Here is a 21,352-nt window from a genome sequence, read left to right on the forward strand (position 1 = left end):
CCAGAGACGACATCACCTATAAGGTACCTGGATATAAATGTTATTTGCGATACTGACTAACTCATGTTTTTATTTATGTTAGGAGCATTAAAGGGGATGTCCAGGTTTGTAATGAGTCTGCAGTCATTCTTTGTGACTGCAGACTTCTGAGTTCTCACAGTGCGCACTGCACGCTGTCAGGATTCTCTCGTGCTGGTGATTTATATACATGCGGTCAATTGCCGACTACACGTGTGGCCTCACTTAATGAAAATGAACTGAGCGAGGTTGGGCATGTCTAGTCGGAATGTGGTCAGAAGTATACAAATCACATGCTTATGCTGACATGACAGTCCACCGGCAAGGGAGAATCCTAAAAGTGTGCAGTGCATGCGTTGTGAGAATTCAGAAGCCTGCGATGTCAGGATTCAGCTCTGCAGGTTGCAGTAGTCGCCACATGGACACTTACCTCACATGCGACTTTCATACTTATGGTCCTGTGACACCGAGCTTCTCTGTTTTTCACTGAACATTGAGAGCATTAGGGAGAGGAGCTCGTGGGCACATGACTGAGTGTGCAAATCGCGTATGTCATGGGGGGGGGGGGGGGGGGGGGTGTGCAAAATGAATTCTTGCCCCAGGTGCCAGAAACCCTAGTTACGCCTCTGATTCAGTAAGACTATCAGCTGTGTATCCACCAGACTTCTGCACAACACAACTGATGGTCCCAACCCCATTTATAAGGCAAGAAATCCCACTTACTAAACCTGACAGGGCACAACTGTGAAGTGAAAGCCATTCCCGGTGACTACCTCTTGAAGCTCATCAAGAGAATGCCAAGAGTGTGCAAAGCAGTCATCAAAGCAAAAGGTGGCTACTTTGAAGAACCTAGAATATAAGACATAATTTCAGTTGTTTCACACTTTTTTGTTAAGTATATAATTCCACATGTGTTAATTTATAGTTTTGATGCCTTCAGTGTGAATGTACAATTTTCAGTCATGAAAATACAGAAAAATCTTTAAATGAGGTGTGTCCAAACTTTTGGTCTGTACTGTAAATCTATATATACCTATACCATGTGTATACATTTATTCTATCTATTCTATTCTGTCAGGGTGATTTTACTGTACACTGCACTGAATTGCCGGCTTTTCTATAGAACACCGCTGCGTATTTCTCGCAAGTCACACTGATGGTTCATGTGTTCTCTGTTTTTTTTCTCGCACCCATAGACTTTCATTGGCATATTTCGGGCGTAATACGGTGACAATCACAGCATGCTGCGATTTCATTCGCACGTTTAATACGGCCGAGAAAACAACGGATGATGGGCGCTGCCCCATAGAGAAACATTGGCCCAAGTGCTATGCGATTTTTTTTTATCGCATAGCACTCGTCCGCATTCCTCTCTATTATGACTCCGGCCTTACTCATACAAGCGGTTCTCACACCCTTTGGATCTTAATGAAAAGGATGGCGGTGATGACGGAGAAGCCGCAGAGTATGATGATGACCTTCATGATGCGATGGTCGCCGGCGGTCAGCTCGTGAGGCAGAATCTCCAGGAAGGTGATGTACAGGAAGGTCCCTGTTGCAATGCCCTCCAGGATACTGTGGTTCAGTTGCTGAATGGGGTCTGCATTTTCTGTCACCACAATGCCAAGTCCGATGCCCAGAGGAGTCATGAAGGCATAGAGGAGGAGGCAATAGAGGATGACCCGCGGAGGAAGGCGGCCCTGCGCCAGCTTCAGCGTCATGCTGAAGGAGATGATGCACTTATGTATGAGCAGCGCCAGGCAGGTCTCCAGCACCTTCTCGCTCTCCTGCAGGAGCCCCACTGCCAGACCCTCCAGCACCGAGTGCAAGGAGAGAGACAGAACCAGAACCACGGCCCGCAGCGCTGAGTGAGCATTCACGTCCACGTGGACATGTGGCTGGTTTGTGTGCAGGATCCGGGTGTCAGTGCCCAAGAGGGAGTGCGTCTCCTCCAACCTCCCCCATGGCTCCTTGTAACTCAGCACAATCTGCTCCAACACCAGCACCAGGAAGAAGCCCACGGCCAAGACGAACTCCTGCAGGGGGAACTGGAGCTGGGGGCAAGCACAGGGAACAAGAGGTTAAAGCAGGAAGAGTCATGTGACTAGTGGAAGTGTCAGGAGGGTGGCGTCCAGTGTCACGTCAGTAGCTGTGGCATCTGTCATACTTACGGTTATTTTCAGTCTCATGAGGGCATCGTTCATCCCGGACAGGTAGTCGGGCAGCAGATCTAACAGGCAGGTGGCCAGGAAGACCCCCCCAGAGAAGCAGCTGAGCAGATTCAGCGCCCTGCGCCGATCGCCTGCAACCAAGACATGCTGTGTACATTACAGTGCTGCTACAAGGTAGTTAGCCCCCCGCCCTTCTGACAGCAGGACTTACCCAAGATGTCGGGGGCTGCCTGCCGACTGAAGAGGAAGAGGGGGGCCAGGCCACTGAGGAGGCTCAGGAGGAGTAACGTCACCATAGAGCCCAGCTTCATCTCCAGACCGACCACAGAGAGCGAGGCGGCCTCCCGGCCCAGGCTCCACACCGCGCTGGCGGGGTTCACCTCCATGGTGGGAAGAACGTGCCGATCACTGCAGGACAGCAGACGCCATGTTAGGGATTGTTATCCGGCCAGAACGCGGACCCATCGCCGATACACGTACCCGACCGGAGAGACCTCGCTGCAAGGGCTGGCAGACCGTGGGTAGCGTGCGACGATTCAAAGACAAATGGGCAGAAAGAGGGCTCCCCGACAGTGAGGCAGGCAGTGGGGGATGTATGAGAGGCGCCGAATATTAGTTCTCACGCTCAGTCTCCTGTTCTGTACTGTTTTTTCAGCGTGCAGTGTCTGCCGCCATCTTGCTGCACCCGGAAGTCACCGCCGACTCAAGCACTAGCCCGTGACGTCGACAGAATTGGAGGGGGAGTAGATAAGTGCTGAAGTAGCGGTACTTCTCTCCCTCCTCATGAGCTGTTCGGTAGCTGGAGGTTAGTGGCCGGGTGACAGATGGTTCTCCTATATCTTGTTTCTGGGGGACTGTCAGCTTATATTTTGACTGTGCAGCAGGTGGATCATGGAGCGCTGGAGCGGCTTTACAACTGGGCAAAAGATTGCCGTGACGATGGGAGTATCAGCTGGGGCAGTACTGCTGTACACTTGCTACACCTGGTACCGGACAGGTGAGGAGTTGTCACCAGCCCCATGACCCTTGGGCCCTCTGGTCGGTATCGCCCGTCTGTCTAACCCCCTCGGCCGGCCCGTCTGTCTCTTCCCCCCCCCCCCCCCGGCCCGTCTGTCTCTCCCCCCCCCCCCCGGCCCCTCTGTTTCCCCCCCCCCCCCCCCGGCCCCTCTGTCTCAACTGCCCCCCCCCCCCGGCCCCTCTGTCTCTTCCCCCCCCGGCCCGTCTGTCTCTCCCCCCCCCGGCCCGTCTGTCTCTTTTCCCCCCCCCCCCCGGCCCGTCTGTCTCTTCCCCTCCCCCCCCCCCCGGCCCGTCTGTCTCTTCCCCCCCCCCCCCCCCCCGGCCCGTCTGTCTCTTCCCCCCCCCCCCCCCCCCGGCCCGTCTGTCTCTCCCCACTCCGGCCCGTCTGTCTCTCTCCCCCCGGCCCGTCTGTCTCTCTCCCCCCCCCCCCCCCCCCGTCTGTTTCTCTCCCCCAACCCCCCCCCCCCCCCCGTCTCTCTCTCTCTCTCTCTCTCTCTCTCGCCCGTCTATCTCTCCCCCCACCCCGGCCCGTCTGTCTGTCCTGCCGGGCTCCACATTTTCTCATTTGTGTGTTGTCTCTAGCCCCTGACCACAGACCGGACGAGCTGCAGGTAACCTTTCCCCAGTTGGCCACGGAGCTCATCAATGATCAAGATGGCGCTGTCTCGCACAAGGTGAGTCCCAGCAGTCGGATCCGCCCAGTTGCCAGATGATTCCATGTTTCCTCCATGTAATCATTACCTCTTTTCAGCTGATGAGACAAAACCAGTCTCGTGTTGAAGCAGCTCCAGACGGCAGAGACCACGAGCTGACTGTTACAGGCAGCCCCGCACAGTTGCGCCATGCTCAGCAGCGGCTGCAGGACGGATCTGCGCTGAGGGTGGAGCTGCACTTCCCGGCCAGGTCTATGGGCCGCATCATAGGTAACACGAGGAGCCGTCGATGGCGGCCATATGTGACGCACGGCTTTGGTGAGGTCTAATGTGAGAAAATGGAGGCTCTACAAGCTACTGTCTTGCTGGGCATGCAGCTCCCCGCAGTCTGTCTTCTCTGTTGGCTGCAGGACAAGGGGGTGAGCGGATCTGGGAAATAGGCAGAAGTTCTGGCGCCAACATCTACTGTGAGCGGCAGACAGAGAATAACCAGGCTGCGTCGACCCAACTGGTCACAGTCACTGGAAACAGAGAGCAAGTGGAGGCAGCCAAGGTGCGAGGGCGAGACGGTGACACGTAGTAAGTCTGTGTCTCCCCATGATAATACTCTGCCCTCCTCCTGTCAGATCCTCCTCCAGAAAGCCTCAGAGGAGGATGTCGCTGTCCAGCGCAGAGCCGCACAGTCTTCCACCTTCCGCTCAAGCCGGAAACAGATCATCGCTGTGAAGAAGATGGAAACACTGTGCCCCCCAGAGGAAGAGAAAGATAAGCGGCTGCCTCTCTGGGAAGCTCCCCAGACCATGGACCATGCAGAGGACAGAGCCTTGGGGGACAAATCACCAGTCCAAGAAAACATGGCTAACTGCCCCTCCAACATCTGCAAGTTTGAGGGTATCTATCTGCATCTTACTATAGCATCACATGACCCCTGCTAGCTGTTCTGATTGGCTGTGGGAAGGGCGGTGATATCTACGAAGTCTCCTTGTATAAATGTTGTGTGTGATGTCGGGTGTGCTATGGAGGTGGAAATGTTCTTAATTTTCTGTTCTTCCAGTCCCGAGCCCAAACTTCAGTTTCCGCGCTGATGAGTATGTGGACGTCTACGTGTCAGCTGCAGAGAAACCCGAACACTTCTGGATCCAGATCCTGGGATCCCGCTCTTCGCAGTTGGACAAACTGACCACAGAGATGAGTGACCATTATCGCGGACGGAAGAGGGTGTGTCCTGACGATGGCCACTGCCCAGATTCCTATTGGCTGCTGCTTGTGTGGGGGAAGGGATTTAATTTATGCATTGACTAGTCACACTTACCATTATTATGTCACCACTTTGATTAGTTACTCCTCCCACTTATGGTATCAATGCTTTGTCAGGGGGCAGTGCCAGAGATCCAGGTGGGTGACATTGTGGCTGCTCCCTTCCACGTTGACAAGTTCTGGTACCGGGCGGAGGTGTTGGGCTTCCTGCGAAATGGAAACGTGGATTTATACTACGTGGACTACGGCGACAACTGGGAAACGGCAAGAAAGGAGCTGCATCCGCTCCGGTGAGTGGCAGCCCCCCGACTGCCCGGTGTGATGACCTAGGTCAGTGTTTCTCAACTCCAGTCCTCAAGGCCCACCAACAGGTCACGTTTTCAGGATTTCCTTAGTATTGCACAGGTGATAATTTAATCACCTGCCCAAGCATTAATTCCATCGCCTATGCAATACTAAGGAAATCCTGAAAACATGACCTGCTGTGGGGTCTTGAGGACTGGAGTTGAGAAACACTGAACAAGGTCCAGCCTCTGTTCTGTGTAACCGTGGACTTGTCCTCTTCCAGGAGTGACTTTCTGAGTCTGCCATTCCAGGCCATTGAATGCGGCCTCTCCGGTGTTGCTCCCAAGGGTGAGTTGTATCTGGCAGAGCAGTGACAACCATCATGGCCGCGATTACATCCATAGGAAGCAGGTGTGCCGAATCTTGCCTGCCCAAATATCTGCAGGACTCGAGAGCCGGTGGCCACTCCTTGGAGCCGCGGCCATGTTGGTTGTCCGCACAATACATACGTCTTCTGGGGGCTCCTCCTTATGGTGATCTCTTCTCCCGGCAGGGGGGACATGGTCTTATCAGGCGCTGGATGCTTTCGATACTTTGTCGCACTGCGCTGAATGGAAGCCGCTGCTCGCCAAAATCTCCAGTTTTCCGTCTCCTGGGCAGTCTTGCTGCTTCCAGATCCATCTTTACGACCCTTCCATTGACCCTGTGAGTCCAGACATGTGTTCTAGCCACATCCAAAGCAGCATGCATAGTCTTGTCAAGATGTAAACTTGTTGCTGCATCCTGGAAGATGAAACTGCTCCAGCTGTGAGTGGAGTAGGATGTGTGACATACTCCACTCACAACCATAGCTGCAGTTATACATATGCTGTTATGTTAGATCTGTACTTCACTCACAGCCAGAGCAGCAGTCACAACTTTTGATATTGCATCAGATGTGCCCGCAGCTCTGGCTATGAGTGGAGGCTAGAAGGGTTATAATGGAGGATGGGTAGCATTTCTTCTATTTCGGCTGTGACCCTCTGGTCATTATCAATCTTATTGTAGATGCTGGACATCGGTCTGGAGCTGATCCGCCAGGGCCATGCCATAGACTGCCAGGTGAGCCCCACGAAGGGCGATGAAAAGGACTCTCTGGTGGCTCGACTCCTGGTGGGTAACGTCCTCACCACTGGTGACAGTGGTCGATATTCTCTGCTCACGGTGTGCTGCCCCCAATAGGAAGAAGTCACTGGTCTGTCTGTGGGGTCAGACCCTGGCAGTTTCTCTAGCTGTCCTGAGAGGCGCCTGGCATCTGGTAAGTGTTGTCGGATGTGTGTCGGCTAAGGGTCGGGTCTATGTCTGAGTTGTCACTACTGCCTTCTCATGGTGGTGCTCCACCTCTTGGTGACAACCTCTTGTAAATAGATCGGTGGCTGCTATGATGGTAACATGGCCATCTTGGTTAACACTCAACTACCTGCATCCCAGATTGATCTATTGATATTATCCGAGCGGATGTGTTTCGCATCCCTGAGCGTCAGCAGAGCGGCATCTCCACCCCCACGTCCTGGTCGAAGTCTGTGGATGAAGTGGACAGCTTAGATCAGAGCGTCTCAAAAATGCACACCGGTGACCACCCTGCAACTTCCAGCCCGTCCACCGCCCCTTCCCCCAAGAACACTGCCCCTTTAGCCACATCTTCTGATTCCTCATGGGTGGCATCTGGCTCTTCCTCCACCTGCACAGGCTCGGAGGGGCTGAGCTTTGTGTCCTCATCCCTGGAGGACAGCAGCATCAACTCCCCACGTGGCTGTTTCTATTACTTGACTGATGAGTCATCCACCAGCTCCTCCAGAGAAGTCATCACCATCAGCTCCAACAGTGAGGGCGACATAGTCCAGATGGGTGTGAAACAGGCACCAAGGGATTTTGGTAAAGATCCACAGAGTGATGGTGGTGGGGACACAGGGTTGTCCCACTGTTTATGGTGTCATTCACACTTCACCCCTTTTACATTATTTAGGGCTCATTCTCTGCTCTCACTCCCTCCTTTTTATTCACTCTGCCCCGCTCCCTTTGTATTTTTTGTACGGCATCCGTCCTGCTCCCTCTTTTAGTCACACATTTCCTTTTTGCACTATGAGCCCCAATCACTGCCCTTGCAATATAGACCTGCTCGATCACTCCCTGTTAAACTCCAGGCCTGGTTGCTCTCATCAATGTTCTGTTGGTGCTTTGCTTGTTCCCTCTGTCCCTCTTCTGACACTTCATGTCTGTCTCTCGCTGTGTGTTTTTTTTTTTTTTTTTTAAATTTTTCTGCCTTCCTCTTTTTCTCTTTCTCTGTCTCTTCTGCCACTGTCTCTGTGTGTCTGAGTCTGTGTTTCTGTATGTCTCTTTGTCTGTGTGTATGTGTCTGTCTCTTTTTCTGTCTTGTGTGTCTGTCTTTTTTTTGTGTCTGTCCCTTTTTTTGTGTGTGTGTGGCTCTCCGTGTGTCTCTCAATCTCCCTATGTGTCTGTCTGTTTGTCTGCCTGTTTGTGTCTCTCTCCCTCTCCCTCTCCCTCTTCCCCCGCATGGATGCGCCAAATGTGGCTGTTCTGGTTGTGAAGGGAGCTCTGCTTGGGCTTTGTGCCAATATGACTCCAGGTCTCCCACAATGAGTTGTCCTAGATGGAGTCTTCAAGCCCCTGGTTTTTCTCCTTGAGGATGCGCTTGTATTGCTTCTGTAGGATGTCATAGGCCGCTCTTAGGTCCCTGTTGCTGGGGTCTCTGTTTTTGGTTTGAGTCTACTCTTGGGGAGCAGCATATTGCCTTCCATTCTTTGCCGTACCGTTTTTGGTACTGTTTATTTGTAGGTCTCTTGCAGTTAGTCCTTCTGAGGCCAGCTAGTTCTGCTATTGTATATGGGATGTTATTAACCCCTTTCCGACATCGGGCATAATAGTACGTCAATGTCGGACTCCATCCCGGCGGTGAGCCCACATCTTTCCCGTCACGTCAGCTGTTTTGAATGGCTCACACGTGCCCGGAATAGCCGCGGGTGGAATCGCGGCTATTAACCCATTAAATACCTATGTCAAACGCTGACAGCGGCATTTAAATTCCGGCCATCAGGTCACCTGTTCATTGGCATGACAACCAGAGGTCTCCTGGAGACCTTTATGGTTGTCAGTGCCAGATTGCTGTGAGCACCACCCAGTGGTCAGCGCTCATAGCAAGTCAGCAATTCTACTACATAGAGGTGATCTGACCATCGCCTCTATGTAGCAGAGCCAATCGGGTTGTGGCAGCTTTTAGTCTCCCATGGAAAAAAGTAAAAAAAAAAAAAATTAAAATGTAAAAGTTCAAATCACCCCTCCTTTCGCCCCGTTCAAAATAAAACCATATAAAAAATATCAAACATACACATATATTTGGTATCGCCGCGTTCTATAAATAAAAAAAAAAAAAAAAAAAAGGATTAACCTGATCGCTAAACGGCGTAATGAAAAGAAAATTCAAAACTCCAGAATTTCGTTTTCTTTTTTGGTCATCGCGGCATTGCATTAAAATGCAATAACGGACGATTAAAAGATAGTATCTGCACCAAAATGGTATCATTGAAAACATCGGCTCGGTGCACAAACAATAAGCCCTCACCCGATCACTTAAAATGGAGATGCTATGGGTGTCGGAAAATGACGGTTTTGTTTTTTTAACAAAGTTTGGAATTTTTTTTCACAGCTAAAAAATAACCTAGACCTGTTTGGTGTCTATGAACTCGTAATGACCTGGAGAATCCTAATGGCAGGTTAGTTTTAGCATTTAGTGAACCTAGCAAAAAAGCCTAACAAAAACAAGTGTGGGATTGCATTTTTTTTGCAATTTCACCGCACTTGGATTTTTTTTCCTGTTTTCTAGTACAGAACATGGTAAAACCAATGATGCTGTTCAAAAGTACAGCTCGCTTCGCAAAAAATAAGCCCTCACATGGCCATATTGACAGAAAAATAAAGTTATGGCTCTGAGAATGGGAGCAAAAAAACGGAAAATACCTCTGGGTATTTTAAGAGGGGTTAGGCTACTTTCACACATCAGGTTTTCGCTGTCAGGCTCAATCTGAGTAAATTAAAAAAAAAAAAAAAAAAAAAAACAGATCCGGCGATTGTTGCCGCCGGATCCGTGTTTTGTTTTTTGTTTTTTCCCATAGACTTGTATTAGTGCCTGATTGCGCCAGATGACATTGTGTTAAGTCTGTTTTTCACCTGATCCGGAAAATCTGCCATTCTGGAAAAACTGTCCATAGCAACGTTTTTTGTCTCTGGCGAAAAAGCCGGAAGCGCTGTTTGCTAGAATGGAAGCCTATGGGAGCCAGAAGGTGCCGGATCCAGAAAATGATGGATTCCGGCACCGGATTCCGTTTTTTTTTTAAACTGAGCATGCTCCAAATTTTTTTTTATACAATAATCTAGATATGACAATCTGTGCCGGATCCGTTTTTTTCAACATTCGCCAGATTGTGCCTGATGCAAAAAACCTGATGTGTGAAAGTAGCCTAAGTCGCTCACTGCCAGGTTGACCCCTTGCTGCTTTCGTGTATAGGGACTTGTGTTAACCCCTCTCTGACCTTAGACGTACTATCCCGTGGAGGTGACCTGGGCCTATCTGACCCTCGAAGGGATAGTACGTCATAGCGATCAGCTGCGCTCACGGGGGGAGCGCAGCCGGGTGTCAGCTGACTATCGCAGCTGACATCCGGCACTATGTGCCAGGAGCGGTCACGAACCGCCCCCGGCACATTAACCCCCGGCACACTGCGATCAAACATGATCGCAGTGTTCCGGCGGTATAGGGAAGCATCGCGCAGGGAGGGGGCTCCCTGCGTGCTTCCCTGAGACCCCGGGAGCAACGTGATGTGATCGCGTTGCTCCGAGCGTCTCTTACCTCCTCCTCCCTGCAGCAGGCCCGGATCCAAAATGGCCGCGGCATCCGGGTCCTGCAGGGAGGTGGCTTCACAGTGCCTGCTCAGAGCAGGCGCCCGGAAGCCTCCAGGAGCTGTGCACGTCAGATCGCTGATCTGACACAGTGCACAGCAAAGTGTCAGATCGGTGATCTTACACTATAACATGATGCCCCCCCCCTGGGGCAATGTTATAGTGTAAAAAAAAAAATATATATATATATATATATATATATATATATATATATATATATCTATCTATATATATCTATAATATAACGCTGGGAGCGTCACTCTGTCCGAAGCCTCTATAGACTGCGCAAGCGCCGGCGCAGTCTGGACCGCACAGAGCGACGCTCCCAGGAGATCGCGGTATGCGTAAGCGCTGAACGCACACCGCGATCTCCACCGGACAAGCAGGGACGAGCCAGGAGGCGGAGGGTGAGTATACTTACCTGACCCGTTCCACCGACGCGCTTCCGGGCCGTGACTGTCCCCCTGCTCCCGGAATCGGCGCCTGCGCAGTCCGCGCTTTCCGGCGCCATTTTCTTGAAGACACATTGCAGTGTCTTCAAGAAAATGGCGCCGGAAAGCGCGGACTGCGCAGGCGCCGACTCCGGGAGCAGGACCAAGAAAATGGCCGCACCCAGCACAGCCGCCGCGCCCAGCACAGCCGCCCACAGCAACGCACAGCCGCCGCACCCAGCACAGCCGACCATAGCCGCCCACAGCCACGCACAGGCGCCCACAGCCACGCACAGCCGCCGCACCCAGCACAGCTGCCCACAGCCACCCATAGCCACGCACAGCCGCCGCACCCAGCACAGCCGACCACAGCCACGCACCCAGCACAGCCGACCACAGCCGCCGCACCCAGCACAGCCGCCCACAGCCACGCACAGCCGCACCCAGCACAGCCGACCACAGCCGCCGCACCCAGCACAGCCGCCCACAGCCACGCACAGCCGCCGCACCCAGCACAGCCGACCACAGCCGCCGCACCCAGCACAGCCGCCGCACCCAGCACAGCCGCCCACAGCCACGCACAGCCGCCGCACCCAGCACAGCCGCCCACAGCCACGCACAGCCGCCGCACCCAGCACAGCCGACCACAGCCGCCGCACCCAGCACAGCCGCCCACAGCCACGCACAGCCGCACCCAGCACAGCCGACCACAGCCACGCACAGCCGCCGCACCCAGCACAGCCGCCCACAGCCACGCACAGCCGCCACAGCCACGCACAGCCGCCGCACCCAGCACAGCCGACCACAGCCGCCGCACCCAGCACAGCCGCCGCACCCAGCACAGCCGCCCACAGCCACGCACAGCCGCCCACAGCCACGCACAGCCGCACCCAGCACAGCCGACCACAGCCACGCACAGCCGCCGCACCCAGCACAGCCGCCCACAGCCACGTACAGCCACCCATAGCCACGCACAGCCGCCGCACCCAGCACAGCCGCCGCACCCAGCACAGCCGCCGCACCCAGCACATCCGCCGCACCCAGCACAGCCATGCACAGCCGCCTACAGCCACGCACAGCCTCCCACAGCCACGCACAGCCGCCCACAGCCACGGACAGCCGCCGCACCCAGCACAGCCGCCGCACCCAGCACAGCCGCCCACAGCCACGCACAGCCGCCCACAGCCACGCACAGCCGCCCACAGCCACGCACAGCCGCCGCACCCAGCACAGCCACGCACAGCCGCCCACAGCCGCCGCACCCAGCACAGCCGCCCACAGCCACGCACAACCGCTGCACCCAGCACAGCCACCCACAGCCGCCGCACCCAGCACAGCCGCCGCACCCAGCACAGCCACGCACAGCCATGCACAGCCTCCTCACCCAGCACAGCCGCCTACAGCCACGGACAGCCGCCGCACCCAGCACAGCCACCGCACCCAGCACAGCCGCCGCACCCAGCACAGCCGCCCACAGCCACGCACAGCCGCCGCACCCAGCACAGCCTCCCACAGCCACGCAGAGCCGCCTACAGCCACGCACAGCCGCTGCACCCAGCACAGCCGCTGCACCCAGCACAGCCACCGCACCCAGCACAGCCGTCCACAGCTGCCGCACCCAGCACAGCCGCCCGCACCCAGCACAGCCACGTCACATACAGCCGCCCGCACTCAGCACAGCCACATACAGCCGCCCGCACTCAGCACAGCCGCCCGCACTCAGCACAGCCGCCCGCACTGATGGGGGCGCAGGATGGAGCAGCACGTGATAGGATGGGGGCGCAGGATGGGAGCACATGACAGGATGGGGATGAGGATGGAGCAGCACATGACAGGATGGGGGCGCAGGATGGAGCAGCACATGACACGGTGGAGCAGCACATGACAGGATGGGGATGCAGGATGGAGCAGCACATGACACGGTGGAGCAGCACATGACAGGATGGGGGCGCAGGATGGAGCAGCACATGACACGGTGGAGCAGCACATGACAGGATGGGGGCGCAGGATGGAGCAGCATATGACAGGATAGGAGCAGCACATACCAGGATGGAGACCATATTCCAATATAAATGCTCGCCACCCGGGCGTAGAACGGGTTCAATAGCTAGTATATATATATATATATATATATATATATTCACGTTTAAAAAAAAAAAAAAATTCCAAAAAAAAATGCAAAAAAAAAAAAATATATTGTTCCTATAAATACATTTCTTTATCTAAATAAAAAAAACAATAAAAGTACACATATTTAGTATCGCTGCGTCCATAGCGACCCGACGTATAAAACTGTCCCACTAGTTAACCCCTTCAGTGAACACCGTTAAAAAAAAGGCAAAAAACGCTTTATCATACCGCCAAACAAAAAGTAGAATAACACGCGATCAAAAAGACGGATATAAATAACCATGGTACCGCTGAAAACGTCATCTTGTCCCGCAAAAAAAGAGCCGCCATACAGCGTCATCAAAGAAAAAATAAAGTTATAGTCCTCAGAATAAAGCGATGCAAAAATAATAATTTTTTCTATAAAATAGTTTTTATCGTATGAAAGCGCCAAAACATAAAAAAATGATGTAAATGAGGTATCGCTGTAATCGTACTGACCCGAAGAATAAAACTGCTTTATCGATTTTTACCAAACGCGGAACGGTATAAACGCCTCCCCCAAAAGAAATTCATGAATAGCTGTTTTTTGGTCATTCTGCCTCATAAAAATCGGAATAAAAAGCAATCAAAAAATGTCACATGCCCGAAAATGTTACCAATAAAAACGTCAACTCGTCCCGCAAAAAACAAGACCTCACATGACTCTGTGGACCAAAATATGGAAAAATTATAGCTCTCAAAATGTGGTAACACAAACAATATTTTTTTGCAATAAAAAGCGTCTTTCAGTGTGTGACGGCTGCCAATCATAAAAATCCGCTAAAAAACCCGCTATAAAAGTAAATCAAACCCCCCCTTCATCACCCCCTTAGTTAGCAAAAAAATTAAAAAAATGTATTTATTTCCATTTTCCCGCTAGGGTTAGTGCTAGGGTTCAGGCAAGGGCTAGGGTTAGGGTTGAGGCTAGGGTTAAGGCTACAGTTAGGGTTGGGGCTAAAGTTAGGGTTAGGGTTTGGATAACATTTACAGTTGGGATTAGGGTTAGGGGTGTGGTTAGGGTTACCGTTGGGATTAGGGTTAGGGATGTGTTTGGAATAGGATTTCAGTTATAATTGGGGGGTTGCCACTGTTTGGGCACATCAGGGGCTCTCCAAACGCGACATGGCGTCCGATCTCAATTCCAGCCAATTCTGCTTTGAAAAAGTAAAACAGTGCTCCTTCCTTTCCGAGCTCTCCCATGCGCCCAAACAGTGGTTTACCCCCACATATGGGGTATCAGCGTACTCGGGACAAATTGGACAACAACTTTTGGGGTCCAATTTCTTCTCTTACCGTTGGGGAAAATAAAAAATTGGGGGCGAAAAGATCATTTTTGTGAAAAAATATGATTTTTTATTTTTACGGCTCTGCATTATAAACTTCTGTGAAGCCCTTGGTGGGTCAAAGTGCTCACCACACATCTAGATAAGTTCCTTAGGGGGTCTACTTTCCAAAATGGTGTCACTTGTGGGGGGTTTCAATGTTTAGGCACATCGGGGGCTCTCCAAACGCAACATGGCGTCCCATCTCAATTCCAGTCAATTTTGCATTGAAACGTCAAATGGCGCTCCTTCGCTTCCGAGCTCTGCCATGCGCCCAAACAGTGGTTTACCCCCACAAATGTACTCAGGACAATTTGTACAACAACGTTTGGGGTCCATTTTCTCCTGTTACCCTTGGTAAAATAAAACAAATTAGAGCTAAAATAAATTTTTTGTGAAAAAAAAGTTAAATGTTCATTTTTATTTAAACATTCCAAAAATTCCTGTGAAACACCTGAAGGGTTAATAAACGTCTTGAATGTGGTTTTGAGCACCTTGAGGGGTGCAGTTTTTAGAATGGTGTCACACTTGGGTATTTTCTATCATATAGACCCCTCAAAATGACTTCAAGTGAGATGTGGTCCCTAAAAAAAAAAATGGTGTTGTAAAAATGAGAAATTGCTGGTCAACTTTTAACCCTTATAACGCTCTAACAAAAAAATTTTTGGTTCCAAAATTGTGCTGATGTAAAGTACAGTAGACATGTGGGAAATGTTACTTATGTATTTTGTGTGTCATATCTCTGTGATTTAATTGCATAAAAATTCAAAATTGGAAAATTGCGAGATTTTCTAAATTTTCGCCAAATTTCAGTTTTTTATCACAATTAAACGCAGGTAATATCAAAGAAATGTTATCACTATCATGAAGTACAATATGTCACGAGAAAACATTGGAACGCTTCAACGGATTCCAGTGATTCTGACAGAGTTATAACCTCATAAAGGGACAGTGGTCAGAATTGTAAAAATTGGCCCGGTCATTAACGTGCAAACCACCCTTGGGGGTAAAGTTTACAAATACTATATTTTTCAGACTATAAGACTTACTGGACCATAAGCCGCAAAAAAAATTGGAATAAAAATATGGTCAATTCTGAACTTAACCCCTTAGTGACAGCCAATACTTGGTGACCAGGCCAATTTTTACAATTCTGACCACTGTCAATTTATGAAGTTGTAGCTCTGGAACGCTTCAATGTATCCTACTGATTCTGAGATTGTGTTTATTTTTTTTTTTTGTTTCTTTTTGTGACATTTTGTACTTCATGTTAGGGGTAAAATTTCTTCGATATACAGTTATATGAAAAAGTTTGGGCACCCCCTATTAATCTTAAGCTTAATGTTTTATAAAAAAATTTTTTTTGCAGCAGCTATTTCAGTTTCGTATATCTAATAACTGTTGGACACAGTAATGTTTCTGCCTTGAAATGAGGTTTATTGTACTAACAGAAAATGTGCAATCTGCATTCAAACAAAATTTGACAGGTGCATAAGTATGGGCACCCTTATCATTTTCTTGTTTTAAATACTCCTACCTACTTTTTACTGACTTACTAAAGCACTTTTTTTGGTTTTGTATTCTCATTGAGCTTTGAACTTCACAGCCAGGTGTATGCAATCGTGAGAAAAGCTACTTAAGGGCTTGTTCACACTTTGCAGATTTTGATGCGGATTTTTCCGCAGTGGATTTGGAAAAACCGCATTGAAAAACCGCTGCGGTTTTCCCTGCGGATTTTCCTGCGGTTTCTTCTGCGGATTCCTCTGTGGGTTTTCAACAGCACTTTCCTATTGGTGCATGTTGAAAACCGCTGCGGAATCCGCAGAAAGAAGTGACATGCTCCTTCTTTTTTTCCGCAACAAATCTGCGCGGTTTTTAAAGGGATTTTCCGCAAAGGAATAAGGAATAAGTACCCTTCCATGCCGCCGTTAACAGGTGTATCGGTGGTCGTTAAGGGGGTTAAAATCCCCTATCCTGGTATATATGGCCCCCTCATCCCCTATACTGGTATGCATGGCCCCTTCATTCCCTATCCTGGTATGTAGGGCCCCTTCAGAAAAACATTAAAAAACCAAACCATTACACTTGCCTTCCTGCACTTGCCTTCCTCGCAGTGTCTTGTTCTGGTGCCAGCAACTGATTTATGCTTGTAAGCTGCGCATGACAGGGATGTCATGCGCTGCTTACAAGCTGAGGACAGCTGTGGGAATACTCGCTGCTTCCCACGTCAGGACTGTGCGTGGAGGGCAGTGAGTGTTCATTGCTCTTTAGTAGCGCGCACAGTGTCAGCTGCTGCCACCGACTTCCTGCAGCTACTGGGCTTTCACATGTCGCCACTACTAAAGAGAATGAATATTCACTTCATTCCTTGCCTATGGGAGTGGAATGGAGTGAATATTCATTCTCTTTAGTAGCAGGGGCATGTGAAAATCCAGCAGCTGCAGGAAGCTGGTGGCTGACACTGTGTTCTACTAAAGTTCAAGGTCTGTACAGCCGTGGCATAGTGTCCACTGACAAGTGGACTATGAAGGCATGTTTTTGCTGGGTCTGTTATGGCGTAATCCACCACACTGCTGCTTGTGTGGGAGTGTAGTGTAGATGTCCTTAATGAGTCTACCTTGAAGCGCCTATTGAGTATGGAGAGCCCAGGGCTCCGGCGCACGTTCATAGGTGTTCTGCCACTTTTATTAATTCTGTCAGCACATAGGAGTCTCCATCAGGTGACATGTAGTCCTTCTCTGTACCTGTCTTGGCGTTGAGGTCTCCACAGATGAGAACAATGCCCTTGGACTGGAATGGAGCTTGTCTCCCTCTGTAGGACCTCGAAGATGTCCAGCTTGAAGTATGGGGATTCTGATGCAGGATTGTGAGCTGTGCAGAGGTGGATGCCCTGCTGAGAGGTGAGGATGGAGCTGCTTATCCATCCAGATGTGGCTGTCTTTTTTTTTCTTTTTTTTTTTGCACTGATGTTATTTGATTTCCTTCTTGCACCATATTACTATGCCCCCTGAGCTCTGTTTGGTGTTCTTGTTTTTCTGGGTAGAGACAGATTATTCCCTGTACCCCATGGGTGCAAGAGATTCCTCCTCTACTTCTTTTTTTAGTCCTATGTCTCCAAGAGGATTTGAAAGTCAACGTTTTTTTAGCCTTTGTTTTGAAGTCTGGGCTGTTTGTCTTGGATCCAAATCTGAAGAGTTCAGTCCTTGAATGTTCCAGCTGCTGATAACTAAGGATGTCTGTAGTGAAAATATGTATTTGTAGGCGATGTATGACAGGCAGTAAATTAGCATCTGTTCTTAGGCTGCAGCTCTTTACAAAGGTCATAACCTATGTTATCTATCCCAATGGTAGCTTTCCTGGCCTCAGGGTCTCAAACCCCAGGGAGCCTTCCTGAGAGCACACAGAATAGGAACCATTTCACACCTCTGATGCCTTTGAAGAGACACCAAATGTGTCCTAGTTGCAGTCTGATACTTTCTATTTATTTGGAAAGAAGGGTTAAGACAAAGAAAAAAATAATGTATTTATTGGTAAAGTAGCCATGGTCCAATCACAAACCAGGAATTAGAATATTAACATGAAGGGCTGGTCTAGAGATCTGATCTCCAGGCTAAACCTATAGATTGGGCCCTCCACAAAAAAAAGATGTTCACAAATTGATGTGATCCATTTCATATCCCCCCCAAGGGAACAGAATACCAGACTGCAAAGTTTAGATATTTCTGTACGTTTCTCCCTTTTATTTTAGAACTGTTTTGCATATTTGTATATCACTTATTTACATTTTTTTTTTTTTTATCCTTTTCATTGTAAGAACTGTACCTTTTTTTTTTTTTTTTCTATTAAAGCTTAGAACTTTAAGTCTGAACCTTGTATGCTCTAAAATAATCCATGGCCCTAGAGTGTGTGACCCTTGGCCAGCAGCAGCATTTCTGGGACTCATCGCCTGTGTGTTCGGTGAGTGGTGGCAGCGTGTATGAAGCTGAGGGTGCGTGGTGTGTGTCGGGGTGTGATTTATGCTCCCATTGCAGCATAGGACAGAGGTTGAATGCTGGATTGAGTGAGAGGAGAGAGATTAACCCTTGCAGGTGCAACCCTTAGTCAAATGCTGAGCAGCGGGTATGTGGCCGTTATATCCTGTCGATATAACTTGTGCTGCACTATGTGTTGAGCAATGTCCTTATTTCTACCATGTTACTGCCCTCTGTTGCTTTATTTTGCCACTGTGGGGCATGTGGACTCATGTACTTTGGCCCTCTCTGGGGATCACTGTGGGTTGCCATCTGTTTGAAATTGGCCTTGCTTGTGGTCTCTTACGCTTTCTCTCTGGGTTCTCTCGCTTTCTTTTCAATTCAAATAGACTTTATTGTCCGTACCAAACTGCAAGGAAAAATAAGCTTGCTCCCTCTATCCTTATGATGCTTCGACTCCCTCTTTCTCGCTCCTTCTTACACTACAGGGACCCCACTCGTTCCCTCCATCCTTGTGATGTTTTGGCTCCCTCTTACTCTACTGCAACCCTGCTCGCTACCTCCCTCCTTCTTGTGACACTTAGGGTATGTGTCCACGTTCAGGAAACACTGCGTGTTTGACGCTGCGTGGGGCTGCGGCGTCAAACACGCAGCGTCCAGACGTTCCAGCATAGTGGAGGGGATTTTATGAAATCCCGTGTCCACTATGCGTGGAAACACGCATCCGTCGGCCCTGCGACTCCGGACATGCTGCGCGTCTTTTAAGATCGCAGCATGTCCGTGTTCCTTGCGGCGCCGCAAGGAATAACACAGGGCCCTATGCGAGGGGTGCGATGATGCCGGATGTGTGCAATGAACACATCCGGCATCATCGCGTCCCAGAAGGGGGCGGGGCTTAGCGCCGAGCGGGTTTGCCGCTCCGACGACACCGCCGGCCATCCTGAACGTGGACACATACCCTTAGGCTCCCTCTTTCTTTCTTGCTTCCACTATGCTTCTTGTGACCCTTCGGCTCCCTCTTATGCTCTGTTCTCTGATCCCTCTCATTAACTCCTGCCCTGTGTCTCTCCGCAGACATGCTCCAGCAGTGACATCATAGTGATAGAAGAGGAGTCCTGAGCAGTGTCCGCTCTGGCCACAGTTTGCAATTTTTTTACACGGTGCCGTTCGCCTTGTTTACAAGTTGCATAATGTATATATTGTTTCTGTTAATAAAGGTTTTGTTATTTTATTGCCTGGCTCATCCCACTGCACAGATTATTCAGCTCTACATTACCTTTTCTCTTTATTGGGGGCTTTTATCCCCTGGTTAATGGCTGATTTTTCCAATGTGTAGGCCAGGAACACCTTGTATATGCAGGTTGGGAAACATTCGTGGTCTTCTGATTCTAGAATGGCAAACCTGACATAGCTGTTTGCTCTGAGCAGGCGCCCTGGAGACAAGAAGATGGTGACAAGTCACATGCAGCAGCTACCTTCTCTGCGGAGGACTCCTCCAACCTGCCCACTTAACGCATTCTTCTGTTCATGGTTGATCCCCCACCAGAACCCAACTCATCCTTCTCCACAAGCTCAAATATGGCTGCCAGGCTGTAATTAAGAAAAAAAAACCCTACTGAATTGGGGAAGAGATTTGATTGCCAAGCTCACATACAAACAGTTGACTACGTCTTCTCCAATCACGTGAAAAGCTGCAGGTAAAACAACTGATGTTTTAGCTCTTGATAGAATAAAGTACCACTCTGCTCTTCAGTCTGGTGATTTTCACCTCATGGTCGCCTTAAGGTACCTTCACACGAAGCGACGCTGCAGCGATAGCGACAACGATGTCGATCGCTGCAGCGTCGCTGTTTGGTCGCTGGAGAGCTGTCACACAGACCGCTCTCCAGCGATCAACTATGCCGAGGTCCCCTGGTAACCAGGGTAAACATCGGGTAACTAAGCGCAGGGCCGCGCTTAGTAACCCGATGTTTACCCTGGTTACCAGCGTAAAATCTAAAAAAAACAAACAGCACATACTTACATTCACGTCCCCCTGCGTCCACTTCCTGACTGACTGAGCGCCGTACAGTGAGAGCAGAGCGGTGACGTCACCGCTGTGCTGCTTTCACTTTCACTTTGCGGCGCTGAGTCAGAGGAGGAAGCAGACTGCAGGGGACGCAATGTGAGTATGTGCTGTTTGTTTTTTTTACATTTTACGCTAGTAACCAGGGTAAACATCGGGTAACTAAGCGCGGCCCTGCGCTTAGTAACCCGATGTTTACCCTGGTTACCAGTGTAAAATATCGCTGGTATCGTTGCTTTTGCTTTCAAACACAACGATACACGGCGATCGGACGACCAAATAAAGTTCTGGACTTTATTCAGCGACCAGCGACATCACAGCAGGATCCTGATCGCTGCTGCGTGTCAAACGAAACGATATCGCTAGCGAGGACGCTGCAACGTCACGGATTGCTAGCGATATCGTTATAATGTCGTTTCGTGTGAAGGTACCTTTACTCTAGAAGATTGGTGACTACATCCAGAAAAAGCTGCTGACTGGGTAGTAGTCCGAACCACGGCAGAACGTCCCATCCTTGCTTGTACTGGAAACTGAGGAGTCTGTGAGGATAGAGGACTTTCCTGTTTGGGGAAAACGAACACCAGAAAATAACTAAGGAAATTCTACCCCCTCACGTGAATCACACCAACAGATCTAATGGAGGAGTCTGATGTGACGATTCGGGCTACACCTTCATCCAGAGTCTCCTCAACTTGGGGATGCCAGGGGCCGCCGTGACAGCTAGACACCTGGGACTGGACAGCAGGTGTCCTACCAGGGCCAAGAGGAAAATGCTGGTCACGACTGAGCAAATGTCTACACGCGTACCCTTACGTACACGTACCTATACGCACGTCAAGGGGTACGCTGGACGGAACGGAACTCTGGGTATTTATATTTATCTGTATTTTTGCTGCTATTAGTTCCCTTGATCTTTGATATGCATGACAATGTCCCTGATTGCCCTTAGGGGATTATGCACTTTATATACTACTAGCTGTACTACCCGGCTTCGCCCGGGTTAATGACTGCTTTTAGCAAAATAGAATGTGTTAACAAAAATTTATTCTGCACACAAA

General features: G+C 50.1%; 2 protein-coding genes across 2 annotated transcripts; one reads left to right on the top strand and one right to left on the bottom strand.

Annotated features, from left to right (window-relative positions):
• Window positions 1-593: 593 nt before the first annotated feature.
• On the bottom strand, window positions 594-2,798 carry SLC39A1 (solute carrier family 39 member 1). The gene is made up of 4 exons (XM_077255197.1): window positions 2,670-2,798; window positions 2,401-2,597; window positions 2,190-2,320; window positions 594-2,072 (listed from the first exon to the last, which is right to left on the bottom strand). The coding sequence occupies exons 2-4, from the start codon at window positions 2,573-2,575 to the stop codon at window positions 1,428-1,430; spliced, it is 951 nt and encodes a 316-aa protein (XP_077111312.1). The 5' UTR covers window positions 2,576-2,597; window positions 2,670-2,798; the 3' UTR covers window positions 594-1,427.
• A 48-nt stretch (window positions 2,799-2,846) lies between these two features.
• On the top strand, window positions 2,847-19,460 carry TDRKH (tudor and KH domain containing). The gene is given in 14 exon segments (XM_077255183.1): window positions 2,847-2,994; window positions 3,071-3,186; window positions 3,789-3,880; window positions 3,958-4,129; window positions 4,270-4,412; window positions 4,486-4,750; window positions 4,914-5,077; window positions 5,234-5,406; window positions 5,685-5,749; window positions 5,955-6,106; window positions 6,449-6,553; window positions 6,623-6,698; window positions 6,872-7,315; window positions 19,304-19,460. Coding segments are annotated over 13 exon segments (1,974 nt in total). The 5' UTR covers window positions 2,847-2,994; window positions 3,071-3,080; the 3' UTR covers window positions 19,321-19,460.
• Window positions 19,461-21,352: the final 1,892 nt, after the last annotated feature.

This window comes from Ranitomeya variabilis, chromosome 1 (genome assembly GCF_051348905.1).
Source record: "Ranitomeya variabilis isolate aRanVar5 chromosome 1, aRanVar5.hap1, whole genome shotgun sequence".
NCBI lineage: Eukaryota > Metazoa > Chordata > Amphibia > Anura > Dendrobatidae > Ranitomeya > Ranitomeya variabilis.

What these genes read in the sequence shown, in the direction of transcription:
- SLC39A1 (XM_077255197.1), bottom strand. Translation starts at nt 2,575, where the DNA reads ATGGAGGTGAACCCCGCCAGCGCGGTGTGGAGCCTGGGCCGGGAGGCC. An exon ending in GGCAGCCCCCGACATCTTGG is followed by an intron (nt 2,321 to 2,400) that starts GTAAGTCCTGCT and finishes TCTTGGTTGCAG; the next exon opens with GCGATCGGCGCAGGGCGCTG. An exon ending in TCATGAGACTGAAAATAACC is followed by an intron (nt 2,073 to 2,189) that starts GTAAGTATGACA and finishes GCTTGCCCCCAG; the next exon opens with CTCCAGTTCCCCCTGCAGGA.